At 58.9% G+C, this 567-nt stretch overlaps 1 protein-coding gene across 1 annotated transcript; it reads right to left on the reverse strand.

Annotated features, from left to right (window-relative positions):
• Window positions 1–118: 118 nt before the first annotated feature.
• On the reverse strand, window positions 119–372 carry LOC114818997 (protein Wnt-1-like; the record flags this gene model as incomplete). The annotated part of the gene is made up of 1 exon (XM_029087126.1): window positions 119–372. A coding segment is annotated over one exon (254 nt), but the record flags the coding sequence as incomplete, so codon positions are not given.
• Window positions 373–567: the final 195 nt, after the last annotated feature.

The raw sequence follows: 567 nt of genomic DNA on the forward strand, positions 1-567 counted from the left end.
CTGGTGATGGATTTGGGGAGCTGGTGAAACCCTACGGGGTAACTTTGCCAACATCCCATGCCACGGTGGGGATTTGGGGGGATCCCAACGTCACCTCCCACCATCCCAGTGACCTCACCCCGGTTAACAATTTTGCCAAAGATATTGGGACCCTGGGAGGTGGGACAGTTCCAGCGGCGGTTCCGGAATTGCCACTTGCACTCCTTGATGGCGGTTTGGAGGCCGGAGCTGACGCTGTGCAGGATGCCGGGGTTCTGCCGGATCAGTTTGCGTTGTTTGCGGCTCAGCAGCTGCAGGCTGGGGTCCAGCACCAGCTGCACGTTCTTGGAGTCCGTCAGCAGGTTGGTGGATGAAGCCACGTTGATGATGCCCCTACGGTACAAGTAGGGATGGTGAACACCAAGGAAGGGGTCTCCGGTATCCCGTTCCTCACCTCAACCCCCTCCCCATGATCTGGTTCTCCCATGGGGGTCCTGATCTGGTTACTCTCCATTACCGGAGCATCCTCCACCACAGAGGATCCCACCCGGGTGTCACAGCCCCGTGTGTGTCCCCTTCACACCCTAT

Source organism: Antrostomus carolinensis, unplaced genomic scaffold (genome assembly GCF_000700745.2).
Source record: "Antrostomus carolinensis isolate BGI_N321 unplaced genomic scaffold, ASM70074v2 C12829940, whole genome shotgun sequence".
Lineage (NCBI taxonomy): Eukaryota > Metazoa > Chordata > Aves > Caprimulgiformes > Caprimulgidae > Antrostomus > Antrostomus carolinensis.